At 38.0% G+C, this 20,345-nt stretch overlaps 1 protein-coding gene across 5 annotated transcripts in view; it reads right to left on the reverse strand.

The window, feature by feature from the left end:
• The window catches only part of ckap5 (cytoskeleton associated protein 5), an 86,052-nt gene that overhangs the window by 40,219 nt on the left and 25,488 nt on the right, over positions 1–20,345 (reverse strand). For all 5 annotated transcript variants that reach the window (XM_062035471.1, XM_062035469.1, XM_062035470.1 and 2 more), the window contains 11 exons: positions 20,161–20,259; positions 16,639–16,749; positions 16,306–16,398; positions 15,998–16,183; positions 15,788–15,882; positions 9,581–9,764; positions 9,294–9,436; positions 7,761–7,935; positions 4,894–5,007; positions 392–520; positions 91–285 (listed from right to left, as the gene is read on the reverse strand). In XM_062035471.1, coding sequence (XP_061891455.1) covers positions 91–285; positions 392–520; positions 4,894–5,007; positions 7,761–7,935; positions 9,294–9,436; positions 9,581–9,764; positions 15,788–15,882; positions 15,998–16,183; positions 16,306–16,398; positions 16,639–16,749; positions 20,161–20,259 — 1,524 coding nt within the window. The remainder of the gene's footprint in view (positions 1–90; positions 286–391; positions 521–4,893; positions 5,008–7,760; positions 7,936–9,293; positions 9,437–9,580; positions 9,765–15,787; positions 15,883–15,997; positions 16,184–16,305; positions 16,399–16,638; positions 16,750–20,160; positions 20,260–20,345) is intronic.

The following is a 20,345-nucleotide window of genomic DNA, read 5'->3' on the forward strand; positions in this document are numbered from 1 at the left end:
CATTGCATCATTGAGTATTCTAGAATGGACTGCAATCTATTCTGGGTAATCAATGTTTTTCATTTATAGCTCAACAAGTTGGAACAGTACCTTGACTTTGCTAGTAGCTTTTTCCATTTTGTCATAGCCAAGGTGCATCATAAATGTGGGTAGAGCATCCTGAGCTTTCTTCCTCACATCTCCATTTCTGTCTTCGAGACAAGCATACAATTGGGGGACGGTCAACATCAGGTCCGCCGGTACCGTTCTCATGGTCGGTAGCTTCTCAGCTAGCCAGCCAAATATCTAAAAAGAGACAGTTTCATTTCAGAACACATTTGTATTGAATCAATATTGATTATATATCTTGATGTATTATTGTTTTTAGTTATGAACTGGTGTGTCTATGTACCTCTTGTCGCATGAAAGGATTCTCCCTCTTTAACTCATCTGACAGATCCTCTCCTTCCAGCCATTCCTTCATCCCAGTCTGCTCCACCCAGGACTGTATAGTGGCCAAAGCAGCCGCCCTGACATTTGCCTATAGAGGAATATTCTTGTTAATAAAACATTTAAAGACAAACACTGTATCGCTCATAAGTCAGCACACCCGTCACATTTTTAAACAACCATTTTTTTTTTATATCTTATGTGTTGACTGAAAACGTTCCACATGCACAAAGCAAATCATTTGAGTTACAAGCATCCCTTCCATTGTAGCAAATGTCATAGTGAAACCCGGAAGGTACGCCGAAAACATCCGGTCTTAGCCACTAACATTAGCTTAAAAATGCAAGAAATGGACATGACATTGTATTTCCAACCATGAGAAGGAAGAAAGTGGGTGTGAAGGATAGTGCTGAGAAGAAGTGGATGATATTCACTGAATTAAATAAATACATAATCAAAAACATGATAGCATGTGTAGCCTACTTGGTGAAAGAGGTGTGAAGGACAGTGCTGAGAAGAAGTGGATGATATTCACTGAATTAAATAAATACATAATCAAAAACATGATAGCATGTGTAGCCTACTTGGTGAAAGAATGAGAGCCTATCACTGCTAGTCTGTAACACATTGTATCAGAATGAGTATAAAGCCAGCCAAGGACGCTAGAATAATATATAAATGACGGACATTTATCCATGGAAATATGGAAAAGCTGCTGATGGTTTGGTTGACTGAGAAACAGCTTGGAATTTTGCCTATCGTTCACAATTCTTATAAGAGAACAAGAACACTTGTTATTTTTGCATTCTCACTAGCAATAATAGGCTCATTGTAGGTGGCTAGCAATGCAGTGAATATGAGCAATCCATTCTGCCTCTAAATCACTCTAAATTGCATGCAAAAAACCACCAACAATACTTAATTTACATTCCATAACCTGTATAATCAAGCTGTCGCGACATTGTTATTGTAAGGGCGAACACTGAGGAACTGTTTATCTAACGAAGTAACACATCATCTTGCTCACGAAGGCAAAAACACTCAGTAGTAAGCTAGCTACAGCAAGCGGTAAGCTATAGCTTCTGAGTCAAAAGCTGAATGGCTTTTGAGTTTGTAATGCACAACACAATGCGGTATGACACCAATCTGTATTGACTGAAAAATATGAACAGTTAGGGATGTAACGGTACGTGTATTTGTATTGAACCATTCCGATACGGAGGTTCCGGTTCGGTTCAGAGGTGTACCGAACGAGTTTCCACACGGACATATTAAGTAGTGTAACGCACGTTGTGTAAACAATGCACACCGAGGCACAACACACGGCATGCTAGCAGCTAACGGGCTACAATAGACTGACCATACGTCCTCTTTTCACCGGACATGTCCTCTTTTGTGGAGCTGTCAGGGCGGAGTTTCTTAAATTCCTCAAATGTCCGGCATTTTGAGTTAGGGTTGCGTGTATTTTTAATGTACGTTCAGGGTTAAGAAGGGGTTAAAAACAAAACAAATTGTGCGCGCAGCAGCATGCGTGAGGGAGGGGCAGAGAGAGAGAGCGAGAGAGTTATGATAAACATGCATGCGTCGCCAGGCTCTGCTTTTTATCCATAGATTTATCAGATTTAATTTTTTATTATCTATAGCAGGGGTGTCAAAAGTGTGCTCCGGAGGCTATTTGCGGTCCACAGCTAATGTTTTAAAGGCCCACGGCACATTCTAAAAATACTATTAAAATAAACAAAAACATAACAAAAGTGAAATAAAAAAAAGCTTAAAAGGTTAAATGTAATTTAGAAAAAGTTGCAATGTTGACTATAAACCAAAGCTGTTTTTTTTTTTTTTCAAACTGTCATTGCTCAAAACATAATATTGAATCAAAATCAATGTTATTATGAATTATTGACCAATCCAAGGTTCCGATTACTTCACATCAAATATTCCACTAAGAAAAATATTTTTGGTGGAAGATTTTGCAAATTTGGTAAATAAATAACCCAAAAATTTATATTTTGTTGTTTTCTTACTGTACCGAAAATGAACCGAACCGTGACCTCTAAACCGAGGTACGTACCGAACCGAAATGTTTGTGTACCGTTACATCCCTAATTACAGTATCTGTAAAGTATTAGCCCACATTTCATATTTTGTTTGTACACAGCTAGCTCGACTGTGTATGTAGTTGTAATAACAAGCATGATGTGCTGCATGTATCATGATTGACGTAATAGTGAATTACTCAATGGACATTTGTCTGTTTGATCAGGGCTGCCTGGGGACGTAATCGGTAGATTTTGAAAAGGTAAAACATTTTTACTACTGCAGGGTAGTTTGTTGGCATTTGTAAATAGTTTGTCTTTCGTTGTGATTCGGTTTCATTAAACGGTGTACCCCTCACTGGATACATGATGCATTTCCATCCGTAATAATATTTTGTGCAACTCAGTGCAACAGAAGCACTACAATTCGTTGCCATAGCCTGACTCCAAGCTCCATGTTTACAACACAAAGTCATGGCACAAAGTCATATATCATATATACAGTATATATCTATATATAACACACACACACACATATATGCGTTTACATATATACACATATACATAAACACATATATGCATATACACATATATACAAACACACATTTATACCCACTTATATACACACATTTATGTATATAATGTACAGTCGTGGTCAAAAGTTGACATACTCTTGTAAAGAACATAATCTCATGGCTGTCTTGAGTTTCCAATAATTTCTACAACTCTTATTTTTTTGTGATAGAGTGATTGGAGCACATACTTGTTGGTCACAAAAAACATTCATGAAGTTTGGTTCTTTTATGAATTTATTATGGGTCTACTGAAAATGTGACCAAATCTCCTGGGTCAAAAGTATACATACAGCAATGTTAATATTTGGTTACATGTCCCTTGGCAAGTTTCACTGCAATAAGGCGCTTTTGGTAGCCATCCGCAAGCTTCTGGTTGAATTTTTGACCACTCCTCTTGACAAAATTGGTGCAGTTCAGCTACATTTGTTGGTTTTCTGACATGGACTTGTTTCTTCAGCATTGTCCACATGTTCTCAATGGGGTTTAAGTCAGGACTTTGGGAAGGCTATTCTAAAACCTTAATTGTAGTCTGATTTAGCCATTCCTTTACCACATTTGACGTGTGTTTGGGGTCATTGTCCTGTTGGAACACCCAACTGCACCCAAGACCCAACCTCCGGGCTAATGATTTTAGGTTGTCCTGAATAATTTGGAGGTAATCCTTTTTCCTTTGTCCCATTTACTCTCTGTAAAGCACCGGTTCCATTGGCAGCAAAACAGGCCCAGAGCATAATACTACCACCACCATGCTTGACGGTAGGGCCGGTGTTCCTGGGATTAAAGGCCTCACATTTTCTCTTCCAAACATATTGCTGGGTATTGTGGCTAAGCAGCACAATTTTTGTTTCATCTGACCACAGAACTTTCCTCCAGAAGGTCTTATTTTTGCCCATGTGATCAGCAGCAAACTTTACGAGCCCTAAGGTGTCGCTTCTGGAGCAAGGGCTTCCTTCTTGAATGATAGCCTCTCAGTCCATGGCGATGCAAAACACGCTTGACTGTGGACACTGACACCTGTGTTCCAGCAGCTTCCAATTCATTGCAGACCTACTTTTTGGTGGTTCTCGGTCGACTCTTGATCATCCTGACCAATTTTTTCTCAGCAGCAGGTGATAGCTTGCGTTTTCTTCCTGATCGTGGCAGTGACAAAACTGTGCCATGCACTTTATACTTACGAACAATTGCAGTTGCTCTTGGGACCTTAAGTTGCTTTGAGATGGTTCCAAGTGACTTTCCTGACTTGTTCAAGTCAATTATTCGTTTTTTCAGATCTGTGCTGAGTTCCTGTGACTTACCAATTGTCGTGTTTGTAACCGAGTTTAATAACTCCATTACATGAGCTCAGAGAAGTCAACAGGTGTTGTCAATCATAATCACTCACATGAAGTTAAGAGGCCATACCATGAAGCTAATTTGATTGTAACTTTTCTACATCACCAAAATTGAAAAAGTATGTTGCTGTATGTATACTTTTGACCCAGCAGATTTGGTCACATTTTCAGTAGACCCATAATAAATTCATAAAAGAACCAAACTTTATGAATGTTTTTGTGACAAACAAGTACCGGTATGTGCTCCAATCACTCTATCCCAAAAAAATAAGAGTTATAGAAATTATTGGAAACTCAAGACAGCCATGGCATTATGTCCCTCATGACTGTGTGTGTGTGTGAGATATATATATATATATATATATATATATATATATATATATATATATATATATATATATATATATATATATATATATATATATATATATATATATATATATATATATATATATATACATATACACACACACATGTGACAAACAAGCTTTTCTGTTGTTTTTGCACACTCAGTTTAAGTACCTTACTGTCTCCAAGCACTGTTATGATGGCAAATCCCAATGCTTTAATATGCTGTTTAAGTCCAGGCCCCATGGCTGTGGCCAGCTGCTGCAGGATGGTCAGGCTCTGCTGCACCTGGAAAATGAAAGTGAAAATATTTATTACAAAACATCTTCATAAAACCATAGAATGCTTTCTTCCACCAAGGATGTAACTGTAAATGGTCTAATGATAAACCGCGGTAAAATTCCAGACGGTTAGTAATACCGTTTAAATTTGTAATTAGCAAAAAAAAAAATGTATTAACGCATTTTAGGCAACACTGCTTACTTCCTAGATCAAAAGTCAGCTTACAATGGAGCCAATGGGAGCCACTCTGCCCATAAAGCACTTTAAAAAAATCCCAACACCTCATTTAAGGTTTTATACACATGATGCAAGTATAAATGTATATATGTACAGTATATACATAGCCAGCACGGTGGAACATGGGTTAGTGCATGTGCCTCACAATATGAAGGTCCTGAGTTGAATCCCGGGCTCGGGATCTTTCTGTGTGGAGTTTGCATGTTCTCTCCGTGACTGTGTGGGTTCCCTCCGGGTACTCCGGCTTCCTCCCACCTCAAAAAAAATGCACCTGGGGATAGGATGATTGGCAACACTAAATTGGCCCTAGTGTGTGAATGTGAATGTTGTCTATCTGTGTTGGTTGATTGATTGATTGAAACTTTTATTAGTAGATTGCACAGTATAGTACATATTCCGTACAATTGACCACTAAATGGTAACACCCGAATAAGATTTTCAACTTGTTTAAGTCGGGGTCCTGTTGGCCCTGTGATGAGGTGGCGACTTGTCCGGCGTGTACCCCGCCTTTTTAAGCATATGCTGCGCATTAATTTAAAAAACGAATCACAACGTTCGTTTCCCTCCTCCACTACATCACTGATTATTTCTCGATGCAGACTTCATGAGAGCAAACAAACATTACACATAAGTTACTGGCAATGTTGGGACTAACGCGTTACAAAGTAACTGTAACGCCGTTAGTTTCGGCGGTAACTAGTAATCTAACACGTTATTTTTTATATTCAATAACTCAGTTACAGTTACTACATGATGCGTTACTGCGTTATCTTACGTTATTTTTTATGTAGTATCGGCTAGAAACAGAAAATCTGAGTGTGTTTTAATGGAGCGCTGCAGTGTCATCCTTCTGATTCTTCTTGTGTCACAAGCCAGAGAAGAGAGACGTGTGTGTCTGGGTGTAGGGAGGGAGGGGGGCGTGTCTGATCATGGCAGAGCTGCAGACTGCAATCGAGTTTGTTGAATATGTAGATATTCTCACTACTTTTCTTTTGTCGAGCACAAAGAAAATAACATTTTAGTTAAATGTAAGTTGTGTCTTGGATCAAAGATCTCATCTACTGCCCAAAACAGCAATTCAAATCTGCTGAAACACCTACAAAAGCAACATGCTTCGACAAAGCTAGTAAAGAGAGAGACAAGACTCAGATACCACTTCACCTCCACCACCACCACTTAAGGATTAACTCTGCCTCTGCTCATCATTGAAGGTACACACACTCTGTCAATTTTCTTATATACTCTTTCATTCTAGACGTCTAGAGTGTTTGATTATCACATCACTCTAAATGTATAGACTATAAAGTTCACAAACATAAAGAGGGATGCTAGTGGGCCAGGCCAATCTTTCCTTATCTCTAAACTAAAACTGGGGAAATGTGTAGAGTGTTCTGGGCTTCAGACATGATTTTGTTTAAGAATTCCTAGAGAAAAAAACGCCTGGTTAGGCTTTGTGTATGTAGTGTGTGCCTTCCTTGCTTTACAGCTATGTTGTTATTATGCTGTATGTTACTTATGTATGTTATGTTGCAGCTATTTAAAATAGTTTTGTCAATTTGTTCTGGCCAGAAACAAATTGGCCCTTTGAAACATATCTTTGTCTTTGTGTGTTGTATGTAGACCACAATGCTTAGCAGAGTTCAGTGATGCAAATGCATGTCAAGTTGATCAACAGATTGTATTATTCTCCAGTGCAATAACAGTACTGAAATGAAGGCTAAAAGGGCATTAATGGGAGCTTTAAAAAAAAAAGAAAAAGAAAAAAATAAGTAACTAAATAGTTACTTTTCACAGTAACGCATTACTTTTTGGTGTAAGTAACTGAGTTACTTTTGAAATAAAGTAACTAGTAACTGTAACTAGTTACTGGTTTTCAGTAACTAACCCAACACTGGTTACTGGGATGTTCATATATTCCCAATTAGATGAAGAATAACTCTTAATCCTCGCAAAGAAAAGGGGGGTGAATCCAAGCGTCTTTTTGGTGTTGTCACCAGTTCCAGGTTTAAATTGGCTGTTAAAAGGCACCAACTTGTCCTCGCCCTTCTACTTTCCAGTGGTGAGAAGCATGATTTATGATCTACAATAAAGTTTGACGAGCAAGGAAACAAGGAAGCCGCTGACCAGTCGATCATGTCAACATTGGCACGCAAGCTTGTTATCACGGCGCCAGCCACTATAAATAGCTTGTCTGCGTTAGCGTTTATAATAACAATATCACTAATACTCGGTTAATATTCAAGTAACAAAATGTAAATGGAATATTTTGGGCAATTTTGGCTGTTTTTTGTACTGAGTTCCATGGGCGGAATAGAGGACCTCCCATTGGCTCCGCAGTAGGCAGACTTTTAATTACGTTTATTTAAGAGTTAAAACGCAAAAAAATTAAAATACATCCGTCGTCATGTTTTTCATAATGATCATGAACGATAGGCAAAATTCCAAAAAAAGGGCAGTAACCCCTTTAAGAATTTGTACAAGCCATTGACCGTCAAACATAAATGCAGCAAACGCTTACTAACCAAGATCTTATTGGAATCACCAAGTCGTCCTTTCAAGGCCAGAGGCAGATCTCCAACGTTGGCTGTGATGAATTTAGCTTCCGAAATGATAGCTGCGACTTCATCAAGGCCCTCTTTTCTGATCTTCCAGTTCTTGTCCCCAATTTTGGAAACCAAATCAGAAGTGACTTTGTTACTGAAATATGGGAGAAAAGTCTGAATTAGTTTTGTTTGGCGAGCACAGATGAAAGTGAATTTTTTTTTACATTACTTTTGAATGTCAGTATGAATGATGACAACACATGTATTGAAAATTAACAACTGAAAATCAGATATTGCTTATGACTTGTATTCTAAGAAAATTAGTTCTAATTTATGTTTTATAAAGCTGGCTTGGACAAAAATTATAAAATTCTTAACATTATTTATTTTGCGCACCTTATGAGGTTGTAACTGCAATCCAGCCATTTATGTAACTCTTAATTAGACTCATGCACTTGTCAACAGGCTTTTCTTTTTTATTGCGGCCCACTCATCATGAGCAGTTTTGAAGGGCTTCAACTCTAACACGAAAGTCTGATAGGATTTAGAACAGGTGTCATAGAAGGCCAATTCCAAATACTGCAGTTTAACGGTTAGCTTTAGACACTCTTGGGAGTTTTTCAGACTACAAGTCGCAGTTTTTTTCATAGTTTGGCCGGGGGTGCACTCAGGAGCGACTTGTGTGAAATTATTAACACATTACCGTAAAATATCAAATAATATTATTTAGCTCATTCACGTAAGAGACTAGACGTATAAGATTTCATCAGGTTTAGCGATTAGGAGTGACAGATTGTTTGGTAAACGTATAGCATGTTCTATATGTTATAGTTATTTGAATGACTCTTACCATAATATGTTACGTTAACATACCAGGCACGTTCTCAGTTGGTTATTTATGCGTCATATAACGTACACTTATTCAGCCTGTTGTTCACTATTCTTTATTTTAAATTGCCTTTCAAATGTCTATTCTTGGTGTTGGGTTTTATCAAATAAATTTCCCCCAAAAATGCGACTTATACTCCAGTGCGACTTATATATGTTTTTTCCCCTTCTTTATTATGCATTTTGGGCCGGTGCAACTTATACTCCGGAGCGACTTATACTCCGAAAAATACGGTATACGTTTTGAGTCATTATCCAGCTGGAGGACCCATGATCTGCAACCAAGACCAAGCTTTCTGACACTGGGCAGCACATTTTGCTCCCTGCCTTCAAGACATTGAACCCTTAAAATATTCAAGACACCCTGTGATGGATGCACCAAAGCAGCTTCAAAACAAAATCACTCCTCTGGAGGTTCCATGTTTCCTTCTGTAAACATGCCCCGAGTGTCTTGTAAAACAATGATCCAGTTCGGTCCCATTTGTCCAAAAATTTAAACATTTACAGTTACTTTAGTCTGTTTCAGGTTATTTCAGTGACCATTGTCACACAGGGGAACCAATAGTTTTGTCCAATAAACCCTTAAGTAAATTGAGATTAAAATAGTCTCACACCAAACTTTACCTAATATCTGTTCTGGGTAGCAAATCCATGATGTCCTTTCCTCCTGAATCTGCTTCTTCTTGCTCCTCTGTATTGTCCCCCTCTTCCTCATTGCTTGTCTTCTTGGTGAATCTTGTTGGGGCTGGAGGTGATTGACCTTGCATCTAAGATGCAGAACACAAAAAAATACACTGCTTAAGTGACTATTTAGAAGCATAATTTATATTGTTATAAAGGGAGTCGTTATTCCGTTTTTCTTGCAAATGTAGCAAAACAATACCGTCCTAAACTGAACAAAAAGACATTACCTTCTCAAACTCAGAATCTATTTGTGCTAAAAGAGCTGGTTTCTCGTCCTCAAAGAACATGCGTAGTGGCGCTCCCATGTAGAGATGCATAACGCCCAGCAGGGTGATAGCTGCGGTCCTAACAGCTGGGTTAGTCGCTCCCAAGGCTGTCTTGACATTGTTGATAAAACCTTTCACGTTTATACTGAAAAAGACAAAGTAGGGTAAATATCAACAGATTCATTAATGGCGCCTGTTCGTATTCTGTAGAACATAGGTGGTGGTTTGATGCAACACTTAAGGAAAAAAATGTAGACCTCTTCTTAAAATAATAAAAAAAAAAACTGTATTTTCAATGAAATGTGTCAAAACCAAGCTTACTGCCATCACAATCATTGTGTGATGGCAGCTGTTGTGCCATCACACAACAGCTGCATAAGGACAAACTAACATTTTAATTGATTTATTGAATTTAAACTAAAAAACTTCATATGCAATGGACAAATTTGTAACACCTTGATAATTAATAGGCACTGCTTCAAAACAGAAACTAACATCTTCTGGTAGTTTCTAATTAAATTGGCACCGTCTGCTGAGGGATGTTAGTGCATTCTTCCATTTTTTTAAGATCATCCAAATTGTTCGTCCTCCAAACATGGACCCTAACCTTCAGCTCCCTTCACAGAACCTCCATATGATTGAGATCTGGGCTCTGATAGCCCACTCCAGAACCTTGGTTTTGGGGTCTTTCCTTCAAAAAGTTATTTAACTTCGATGCATGTTGTAGGTCATTTTCTTGTTTAAATATAAAACAATGACCCAAACTTCTAATGATAGACTTCTTGGTGTTATTCTTGAAAATATCAGTTTTTGGACAGTTCTGAACAAAGATTCCTGTGCCTAAAACAGCAAAACATCCCACCATTATACTCTGCCCACCATGCTTAACTGTAGGTATAGTACTTTTTTGGTTGAAACCATCGCCCTTCATTCGCCAAACAAAAGCAGCATATAAACACCCAAACACCTCTTGGTTCATTAGACCAATTAATCAATGTCAACAGTTTCAGCAACTCTGTGGCAAGTATTGCCAATAAACGACATTATTGCCGGTATTATTTTGTGACCAAATTAAGCACTGACAATAAATTATCACAAAAAAATTATGATAATTCAAGTAACCCTTTCAAATGCAATAAACTTGTCATTACTAGGGATGTCCGATAATATCGCACTGCCGATATTATCCGCCGATAAATGCTTTAAAATTTAATGTCGCCCCCTACCACCCCTCCCTCCCACCTCGACCCCGCCCCCCTCAACCTCCTCATGCTCTCTCAGGGAGAGCATGTCCCAAATTCCAAGCTGCTGTTTTGAGGCATGTTAAAAAAAAAAAAAATGTTTTCCATAACTTGAGTTGATTTATTTTGGAAAACCTTGTTACATTGTTTAATGCATCCAGCGGGGCATCACAACAAAATCAGGCATAATAATGTGTTAATTCCACGACTGTATATATCGGTATCGGTTGATATCGGAATCGGTAATTAAGAGTTGGACAATATCGGAATATCAGATATCGGCAAAAAAGCCATTATCGGAGATCTCTAGTCATTACTGTAGTTTTGTTTTTTTTACTATTCATTATCCTAAATAAGTTAACTATAATAAAACAGACTCCATCTTTGTTAGCAAAAATTGCACTTCAATAAATAGTGAACATCTTGAGTGCAGTTTTTCTTTCAGTTGGAAAAACTAGATCAGGATGTTTGTTTAGTAGCATTTTTTGTTGCCAATGTCATTGTGGCTTACTTGCTCGCTCGTTCGTCTGTGCTAATGAGCACATGTTGCTCATTCAGATTTAGACGTAATAATCCCACACAGGGACATTTGGCTTTGTAATAATTGTGTTTTACTCCCAACTGTTGTACTTTAATAAGCAGTGCTTTTCACTAGTGACTTGCGACTAACGAGGCGATGTCCGTGCATTTTGTGTTAGCTCAAGGCTGAATTATACTCTCGCATCATGAAGCTTGTGTACCTTACGCATTTTGCTCCTCCCACTACATACCGTCCCGCAGACCTTTAAGAAAAAATGTAGCTTTGTGTCAGTGTTAGCTAATAAAGACAACTAATAAGGTTATGAAAACTTCCTACATCATAAAGACAATTTTCATAAAAACTAAATAAAAAATACCAGTAATATGAAGCTTTGGTAAATGTTTCTTTTATTCCTAGCAAATGTTTCATGTTTATTTTGTTTATTATTTCTTTATGGTAGTTTCATTCTCAATTACGGTTTGAAAATTATAGAAGAAAATTATTTATATGTATATATTTCGAAACAAAAAATGTACACAGACAGGTTTACTTATGTTTGGATTATTTCAACAATATGATAACCTGACTCTTGCCAGATCCTTGTCGTTCGCTGAGCTCCACACTGATCTGGGAGTTCTCAATAGGAGATGTATTTCAGAATGCGGGGCCTTGTAAAAAAATCATTGTATGTGATTGGATAAACCACTTGTCCGTTATCTTGAATGACGTGCTACTTCAACCACTCACATTGAACTCAACCCGACGCTGATGAGAGTGACGCTGGGAAATCCAAACCCGGTCGGAAGAAGAGCCAAAACATCCTTTCCACCAATAAATGCCTTCAAAAATGTTCTCTGTTAATTTTTTAAATAATTAATATTCGATCGATGTCGCAAAACAGTTGCAATAGCAGAATCAATGTCAGCACACAACTCCTCGCTCTGTGCCGCCATTGTTGTTTGAATCAAACAGTCCCTTCGGCGCTACATCCCATCTATGAAAACCCGCCCGGCGATCCTGATTGGTTCATAATTTTTTGCTATCTGGAAGGAGTTTGCAATGCCTTTGAGCCCAGACCCTTGTGCGGAGCTCAGTGATCTACAAGGGTCTGGCGAGAGTCAGGTTAACAATATCATACATAAAATTCTAACAAAGTTAGAAAAAAAGAGCTGTGATTGGTTGTAACATCATTTCCGAGGTTCGCACAGCCATCTAAGCAAACGTGTTCGCCTACAGTGCACTGTTTACATTAAAAGTGACAGGTTGTTTCTACATGATTAGTTCCAGCTCCAACATTAAAGTGAGTGTCACTTCAAACTCCATTGTTTGCTACAACCACTACTACACACAGGAAGGTTCTCTTTCTATAATACGGCATCTAGTCAGCAAGATTTGTGGTTGCTCACACAGGAAGACGTGTAGAAGAGAAATGCAAGTAGGTTCCCGCCTGCACATACCAAAACAAAGATTGTGGGATGACTGACAAGAGGCTAACCCTCTTAATATAATTCTGACAAATATACATGCTCAGTTGCTGAGAGCGATGCACATAGTGAGACTATGTATCCAGTTTGAAAGATGTAGACGAAGAAAAGATACATACTGACATAGCAATTTATCGATGATGGCAAATGTATTGACTTACTTTTCATTCATCTTTCGATTAATTGACTTGACTATCAATTCTATGACCATTTTTTAATGTCTCTGGACATCAAACTTAATGATTTTTATTGCCATTCAAGGCTTTAATTTTAGCAAAATCCATTTAATAATTGTTAATGCTTTTTAATGACCCGCGGAAATCCTGTAGGATAAACTGCAGAACAAGTTCCTTTCGATAAAGTGGTCAAGCCCTGCTTCTTTGGTCATTTTAATAAGATTGAGTGTTAACTGACTGTTCGGATGTGCTTTAAACCTACCGGTAATTGATTGCTTAAGTGTGTTTTCACCAAATATTTCTTAAAGTACCAGTTGAGTGGAAAAACAAGTTGACTTTATATGCTTAATTGTGTGTCATTGATCTATTAAACTATATCTATTTGTATTTACAATCCAAAAAGTAAGTAAAAATATACACATATACATATATATACACATATATATACCGTATTTTTCGGATTATAAGACAGTTTTTTTCATAGTTTGGCCGGGGGTGCGACATATACTCCAGAGCGATTTATGTGTGAAATTATTAACACATTACCGTAAAATATCAAATAATATTATTTATGTTATTCGCGTAAGAGACGAAGCAAATGTCTGCAATCGTCACACAGACGTCAGCAATCGTCACACACGTCAACCAATAAGAATTCGGCGGGGGCGGGTCATGGGATGCTAACTGCTGCTACATCCGTAGCTATTAAAATTGATTATTTCAACATTGGCGGTAACTTATAAAAAACTGAGAAGGGCTGAACTAAAATGGCACCGAAAAGGAAATCATATACTGCAGATTACAAGCCGGACGTAGTGAAATATGCAGCAGAAAATGGCGATCGAGCAGCAGAAAGAAAGGAAACGGCACATACCAGAGGCGACACCGGGGAGGAAGATTTAATGGGATTTAGCGATCGGGAGTGACAGATTGTTTGGTAAACGTATAGCATGTTCTATATGTTATAGTTATTTGAATGACTCTTGCCATGATGTGTTGCGTTAACATACCAGGCACATTCTCAGTTGGTTATTTGTGCGTCACATGGCGTACACTTATTCAGCCTGTTGTTCACTATTCTTTATTTATTTTAAATTGTCTTTCACATGTCTATTCTTGGTGTTGGATTTTATCAAATAAATTTCCCCCAAAAATGCGACTTATTCTCCAGTGCGACATATGTTTTTTTCCTTCTTTTTTGTGCATTTTCGGCCGGTGCGACGTATACTCCGGAGCGACTTATAGTCCGAAAAATACGGTATATATATACACATATATATATATACACTACCGTTCAAAAGTTTGGGGTCACATTGAAATGTCCTTATTTTTGAAGGAAAAGCACTGTACTTTTCAATGAAGATAACTTTAAACTAGTCTTAACTTTAAAGAAATACACTCTATACATTGCTAATGTGGTAAATGACTATTCTAGCTGCAAATGTCTGGTTTTTGGTGCAATATCTACATAGGTGTATAGAGGCCCATTTCCAGCAACTATCACTCCAGTGTTCTAATGGTACAATGTGTTTGCTCATTAGCTCAGAAGGCTAATTGATGATTAGAAAACCCTTGTGCAATCATGTTCACACATCTGAAAACAGTTTAGCTCGTTACAGAAGCTACAAAACTGACCTTCCTTTGAGCAGATTGAGTTTCTGGAGCATCACATTTGTGGGGTCAATTAAACGCTCAAAATGGCCAGAAGAAGAGAACTTTCATCTGAAACTAGACAGTCTATTCTTGTTCTTAGAAATGAAGGCTATTCCACAAAATTGTTTGGGTGACCCCAAACTTTTGAACGGTAGTGTTTATATATATATAATGTATAACCGCCAACAATACTCCATTTACATGTCGTGACTTGAAAATTAACCAAATATGAGCGACAGTTATTATAAGCACCAACGCAGACGGCCTATTTTAGCGGCACATTGATAGCAGTGAGCTAATGCTGGCTTACGCTGCCATTGTGGAAAACACCAAGCCGGCGGCTGCTTCTACTTCGTCTTAAACTTGGTAAAACTAAATTCTAAATTACAATTCATGCATCTCTCGCCTGGTATTAAACAAATGTGGCTATGGACCGAGAGCCTGTCGACTTTGACGTCCCCGAGATGGCAAAAAAGACGCTAGTTGCGGCAACTTTTTTAACCTTGAAAAATCATTATGGCTAGTTTGTAGGTTTAGCACATAGCAATGCTGTTGATGCTGTAGTGTCACAATAAAGCTGCATCCGTTTAACACTCCGCTTCTAAAACATATTGCTCATCCTCTTTGTGCTTGGGCTCAAAAAATATAAGGTTATAGGTAGTATTCCTCCACCCCCAAAGTAATTGTTGTTGGCTCTCACATGTTGGTGGTGATGGGATATGTGGTTCCTCCCACTACGTAACGGATCACGTGACTGGCTTCCTCATTAACTCTCAAAACGGCTTGGGAATCTCTTTGAGATTGATACTATTTTGATCGTATCCATTTATTTGCAAAGTTTAGAAGTCTAATATTGTCATAAAATCAAGATATATATAATAAGTTCAATATAGAGGCTCTACTTGTACTTTAAAACATAAAAAATCAATTTCACATTTAAAAATGTACCAAAATGAGGTATAATTATTTACCATCAAGAATTTTATGAATATTGCAAACATTAGGCATCATTTTTGAGAAATGCTCAAAAGTCCCTAAGGTACTAATAATTATGTCCTCAGATGTATATAAGATGTTCATTAAATTGTATTTACCCAGCAAAGCCAAACTCCTTCATGGCATTAGCCAACCAGTTGAGAGTCTCTGCTTGGTTCTTTGGATTCTTTTGTGCAAACGCCAACGATACAACCTACCGAAGAAAAAGGTTTATACAGCATTGGTGTTAAGGGAAATCACTGGCCGGGGATCGAATAAGTTCAAATAAATTTTGTTTTAAAAAAAATTATAAAACGTTTTAAATAAACCTGTTCAGCAGTCCAAGGTAGCGAGCAGGCCACCGCAATTGCAGTCATTCCCTCCTTGGCTTTCCCCCCACATTTGATGTCTCCAACTTTATCTACCAAGCCATCCAAGACCACAGAGGCTGACGTCTTGGAAAACTCCCCTTTCTGAGCGATGAGAGCCACAATGTAGAGCTTCATCTGCATGACCTTAACAAGAGTAAAAGAGACAGGTTATCCAACCTTAAGTGGTTTCATAATATAGTTAAATTAAGAACAATTTCTGTCTTTCATCCAGATTCCGACCAAAATATAATTTAACACAAAGTTACCTGAAAGTTTGTCTCTTTCCACCCTGGTTTTTTGGCCAACATCCTGACTAAGGCCTGGCATGGAATTGTTGTCTTATCCAAAGTCTCAACAGCCTGGAAGCAATTATGAATTTTAACACTCATGCATTCATGACAAACTTTTCTTTCAGGATCAAAGAGCTTTAAAAAATAAATAAATACAAATAATTAATTAATAGGATGAGATGGTTTCACTCATAATTTGGGTGTGTTATGTGATTCCTTTCTGGCATTTATTAAATAATTGGAGTCTATTCCAACTATCAAATGCCAAAGTAAATGGTGACAGTTTCCAAAATGAAACAAAGACACCACCTTTTGAAATTCTTCCATACTGGCGAGTCTCTCCTTCCAGTTAGCAGAATCCAGCTGTTGAACGCAGGATGCAGGAAGTACGCTTGCTGCCTGCTCCTCACAGACCTCTGCCTGCCATTAAAACACAAAAGCCAACATGTTAATTATCTGGGAGAAGAACAAATGTGAGGCGAAGCAACAACTGTGCAACATGTACACATGTAAGTGTTTTATTGAATGCAAATCAATAAGCAAACCCCCGTCTTTGATATTGTCTGCAAAGATAAGTAGGTGATTACTTATATTTTAGATTGTTGATATATTTCTTCCAATAAAGATGCTAGAGCCAATCCAAAGTAGGTAAATACATATATATGCCAAACTATCTGGAAAAAAAAACATCTTAGCTTTGTGTTATACTGTGGATATTACATCTGATAATTTTTCAATATGTTGATTGTAGCTGTAACATGACATATGACAGTGATTACAGGACTCATTTATCAAAAACATTATTTTTTTAAGTGTACAAGTTTCCATGTCTTCTGTAGGGAAAACCAGAGTGTGTCACAGACACAACCAGGGCCTCATGTAATAAACGTACGTACACACAAAAACTTGGGTGTATGCCCTTTTTCACAGCAAACTTGGTTTTATCAACAATTTATTCGCTCTCTGCAGCACTAATTTTTAGTTTCTCTTCTCACTCCATGCAAATAATTAACCGCATCACTCCATGCAAATACTTAACCGCAAGACAACAAGATGACACAACCAAACTTGACAGTTGATACTGTTACCTGATTGGGTGTTAGTGTGTCGCTCAATTAGCAAGTGCCTTTGTTAATGCAACCAACCTTGCTTTGCAGGGTTTCCCGCAGCGATTTGTTGTTAAGGCGGCCGCCTTAACAACAAAGAGCCACCGCCTAAACTAACGTCTTAACAAGATCTCCAGCCACACGTGCGCATTTAAAAAACTATCTCTGTCCCCAAGCAAACGCATACACTGAGTGTCATACGCATGCCAAAATACTGGGGGTGCTGTAGCCTAGGACTTAAAAACATTTTAGCCAATCAGAAACATCCAAAACATCATTTACGGAGGCGGCATATAGCAAAAATGACAGGTCATGGCAAGAAAGAATTATCTATGTGGACTGACAGAGAAGTAGAGCTACTTTTAAGCATCGTTTTGGAATTTATAGTTAACAAAACTCAACAAAGTGTTGACTGGGAAACTTGCCAGTCCAAGTATGGTGACATTCTTACCCTATTTTGGAGCGGTACGGACTTGGAGGGACATCTGAGGAATTTCCTCATCGGAAAGAGGACATCACAAAAACAACTATCGGCACTAAACTGAAAGCGATTCGTGGAAAGTACAGACAATCAGTCGACGCAGGTGGAAGAAGTGGTTACGGTAGTGTTGTTTTGCTGTACTTCCAACTATGCGAGCAGATCTGGGGCGGTTCTCCATTAACTACATCCATTCAATTTGGAATAGAAACATCAGATATTGACACAAGAGAGAAGAGCTCTACATCAGGTATGTGGGCGCTAACTTCAATGCTAGGAAGTAATATTGTTAAAAGGCAGATAGATGTTTTATATCTGGGGCATCAAAACATTTTTATAAGAACAGCACTGCAATTACAAATGCTCTCAGATGACCACTTTTAACAATGTGGAATCATATTTTGCCCATTTGTTTTAATATTATCATTGTTTGACAACAGTGTGACAAAAATACTTGCTTTGGAATCAGAAGTCAAGATGGCAAGCATATATTAAAGTTCAGCTGTTTTAGACATATTTAAATATGGTTGTATTAAAAATGCTTTGAGTAGTTTTTGTAATAAATAATATTGAGTTAAGTAACACTGCAGTTGCATTAAATTTTTTTTTTTTCTGTCAAAATTAAAATACCTCGAAGTGCTTTATTGACACACATCGTTTCCCGACGATGTCGAGGGCCATTTGACATGTTGTAAATAACATGTCACTATCTTACACCTTTGCTAAAGTGGGTTTATCCCAAATAATGTATTCATGATTATTGAATGTAATTTTGTAAAAATCCTTATAAAATTTTTTTTTTTTTTTTTTCCACTAGGCAAAACTCAACAGCCACAAGCATGACAAACTAATACAAAAACTTCCAATCGAGACAAAGTTGCTGAATGCAGTAGAAGAAGACGTCCGGATAAAGAAGAGACTTCTGGACATGATGGAGAATTCAGAGAAGCGATTATCTGACAATTTAGACAAACTAACATCAAATTACTCAGTCAAAATATTGACTTACTAAGTCATAATAATGACATACTTAGTATCTCAGGTAACTAGGACTGTTTTGTGTTTTGTTTATACTTCACGGAAAAAATATTGAGATATTTATCGTATATCGCCATTCTACAAATGGAGCGGAAAACACAACCAAAAATTGTAGGCTTCTTTATGTCTCTAATATTTTTATTTATTATAAGATATTTGGTTATTTTTTAATAAACAATGTGTTCAATGTAATCAGAGTCTGTAGTCTATTGCCCCCCCCCCCCCCCCCCCCCCCCCAGGCTGTAGTGGCAGCGATGAGGTGGAGACGTGATGGCGACAGGCCGAGTTACACTGTTCCTTCCACCCACCCCCTTGCCCATCCTACCGCCTATCCCGGGCGACGCCCCCTCCAACCACCTTAACTAACAAATGTTCTGGGGGAAACAATGCTTTGCAACTACTTGTTGCTTCTGACAAAGAAAAAAATACATACTGTATATCAAACGTTTTATCAAAGTCATTTTTTATTGATTATATGTCTATTGCGACATTGATTATCGTTTTATTGTCCAGCCCTACCATGTTACACAAAATTGATTCATATTTGGGGTAAACAAAGACACCCACCACTTCTAGTTTTATGGATCTCAGTGAAGCACTTTAAATGTCTAGAAAAGCACTATATAAATCTAATTCAATATTAATATCATCGCAGCGACTATCTTTTCAAACGGGTGCAGCACTACTTTATCTCCGGTCCCTTTGCCTGTTTTGGACATGCACATGCATCTTCTTCTTCCCCTTCTTCCTGACGTAGTACCACTTATTTCTTATTTGTTCCTGTGTGCGGTTCACAGCATTAACGAGCCCGTACACACTATTCCAATCACTCTTTTCTTTCGCTGGAAACACGATAAAGAAGCACCTCTTAATAAATTTTGATTGGGCAGAGTGTGCAGATATCAGACACATGACTAATTTCAATATGATTTGCGTACTTATGAAGTGGCGTGGTCTGGGTGTGCCCTGCCACGCCAACTCCACGTTGATTGGGATGTAAAAAGAAATCTGCTTGGATTAGTGGGCGCGCAGACTTTAATGCATTGTTTTTTCGGCTTAAGCCATTTTTTGGATTTGAACGTACGTCAATTTTTTGTAGGAAATCCACACAACTCTTTTCATACATGAGGCCCCAGGAATTGAGAGATGTCATTGACAGCAGCAATGTGGCTACATTGCCGCAATGGCCTAAAAATATTTCATACTTACCGACAGTTCACTTTCTGTAAACTCTTTACTGTCTGTGGTCTTCTTTGGTTTCCCAGCGGCAGCAGAAGCCGCCTTGCCTTTCTTCGGTGGACCAGCAGACTGCAAGACAAAGGAATAAAGAGCATGAAAAGAAGACATTACACAGTCAGGATTTTGGTAGATGATCAGCGATTGGTGAGTTTAAA

The sequence above is a fragment of the Entelurus aequoreus genome, linkage group LG24, assembly GCF_033978785.1.
Source record: "Entelurus aequoreus isolate RoL-2023_Sb linkage group LG24, RoL_Eaeq_v1.1, whole genome shotgun sequence".
Lineage (NCBI taxonomy): Eukaryota > Metazoa > Chordata > Actinopteri > Syngnathiformes > Syngnathidae > Entelurus > Entelurus aequoreus.